We start from the raw sequence: 1,445 nt of genomic DNA on the forward strand, positions 1-1,445 counted from the left end.
GTAGCTCAAATCTTCAATGAAATTTGTTAAAATATACCTCTTGCAAAACTGGTTACAGATTTACTCTGTCGAATAATTTATGGCAAATATCGCTTTCCGAAACTGGCTCAGGTGAACGTTCAATAAATCTACTCATACAGATTGATTACCGTTCAATTGTTGAAGTAGTAGCTCAAATCTTCAATGAAATTTGTTAATGTACTGCTTGCAAAACTGATTACAGATTTACTCTCTGTCGAATAATTTATGGTAAATATCGCCTTCCGAAACTGACTCGAGTGTATGTACTCAGTATTTTTAAGTACAATTGCTGCTTACCGTATAACTATTGAAAAGTCCATATTGACAGCTCAAATCTTCAACACAGTTGGTCAATGTACCGTTGGCTAAATCGGTCAAATTGCCACTTGCATCGCGAATAGCTGCAGCGCCGGCAAACAGAACGAATGTAACATAAGACGCCATTGATATCAATAGTGCCAGCATAGTTCCTTTGGGTATTGATGAAGCAGGATCCTGAAAGGAAAAGTTTGTATCCTGGTAATAAATAATTTCATTCGCGATTTCCTTTTAAAGGAATTCCAAAAGCAACAAACTCATTTACGAAATCACATTAAATGTCTTTCTTTTTTCATATTAATTATTAAAATTAATAAGGAAGATTTGAGGCATCATAAAAATTTAAAAGGCATAAGTTTTAGTTAAAAATTGCTTGTCTATTTTAATATAAATTGAAGAATCTTCCCATTTCACTTAAGTTTGCATAATAAAATAGGAATTTATACGGACAATGGTTTATTGATGTTTTGTTTGGGAACTCAATAAATCATTTACTCTAAACATTGATAGATATCTGAACCTTTCTAAGTGTTTTAAAAGGGATTATTAATTTTTAGAAGCGTTTTCATGAATATTTAAAGTACATTCATAAAGGTAAACAAAACATGTCAGGCGACTCCACCATTTTTTAAAATATTAATCTATAATTAATTAGATAACTTATTCACCCTTAATAGACACTTACCTTTAAGTCACCAGAAATGTTGGCACCTGCTTGAATTCCTGTTACTGAAGGAAAAAAGATTGCGAAGACTTGAAAAAAATCGTACGTGATACCGTCCTGCGTCCTATAAGCGGAATACCAGTTTTCAGAGAAGGTACTAACTGAAAACAAAAAGGGTATGACGGAAGATGAAAACGAAGACTGTATTAATTATGTATGGAATCGTCTATTAAAATTTTGTTCTTTCCGCATACTAAATACTAACATCAATCATGTTAGCGCCTTATCTTGCCTTTGAAGATTTAGGGTTAGTCTTGTCGTTGGTCTTTCGAATTAAATCTAATCAAAATTTGCATTTCTTATCTAGTGGTTTCACTTTTACATATTACTGTCCAATATCCAGAGAAATACTTGTATTTAAAATGAAAATACAAAATAAAAA

At 31.9% G+C, this 1,445-nt stretch overlaps 1 protein-coding gene across 1 annotated transcript in view; it reads right to left on the reverse strand.

The window, feature by feature from the left end:
* Positions 1–305: 305 nt before the first annotated feature.
* LOC112906180 (bumetanide-sensitive sodium-(potassium)-chloride cotransporter-like) overlaps positions 306–1,445 on the reverse strand; it is a gene marked incomplete at its 3' end in the record, with an annotated part of 2,743 nt that continues 1,603 nt past the window's right edge. Inside the window, exons 4-5 of the mRNA XM_025979949.1 lie at positions 1,025–1,164; positions 306–516 (exon numbers count right to left, since the gene is read on the reverse strand). Coding sequence (XP_025835734.1) covers positions 306–516; positions 1,025–1,164 — 351 coding nt within the window. The remainder of the gene's footprint in view (positions 517–1,024; positions 1,165–1,445) is intronic.

This window comes from Agrilus planipennis, unplaced genomic scaffold, assembly GCF_000699045.2.
Source record: "Agrilus planipennis isolate EAB-ADULT unplaced genomic scaffold, Apla_2.0 scaffold2208, whole genome shotgun sequence".
Taxonomy (NCBI): Eukaryota; Metazoa; Arthropoda; class Insecta; order Coleoptera; family Buprestidae; genus Agrilus; species Agrilus planipennis.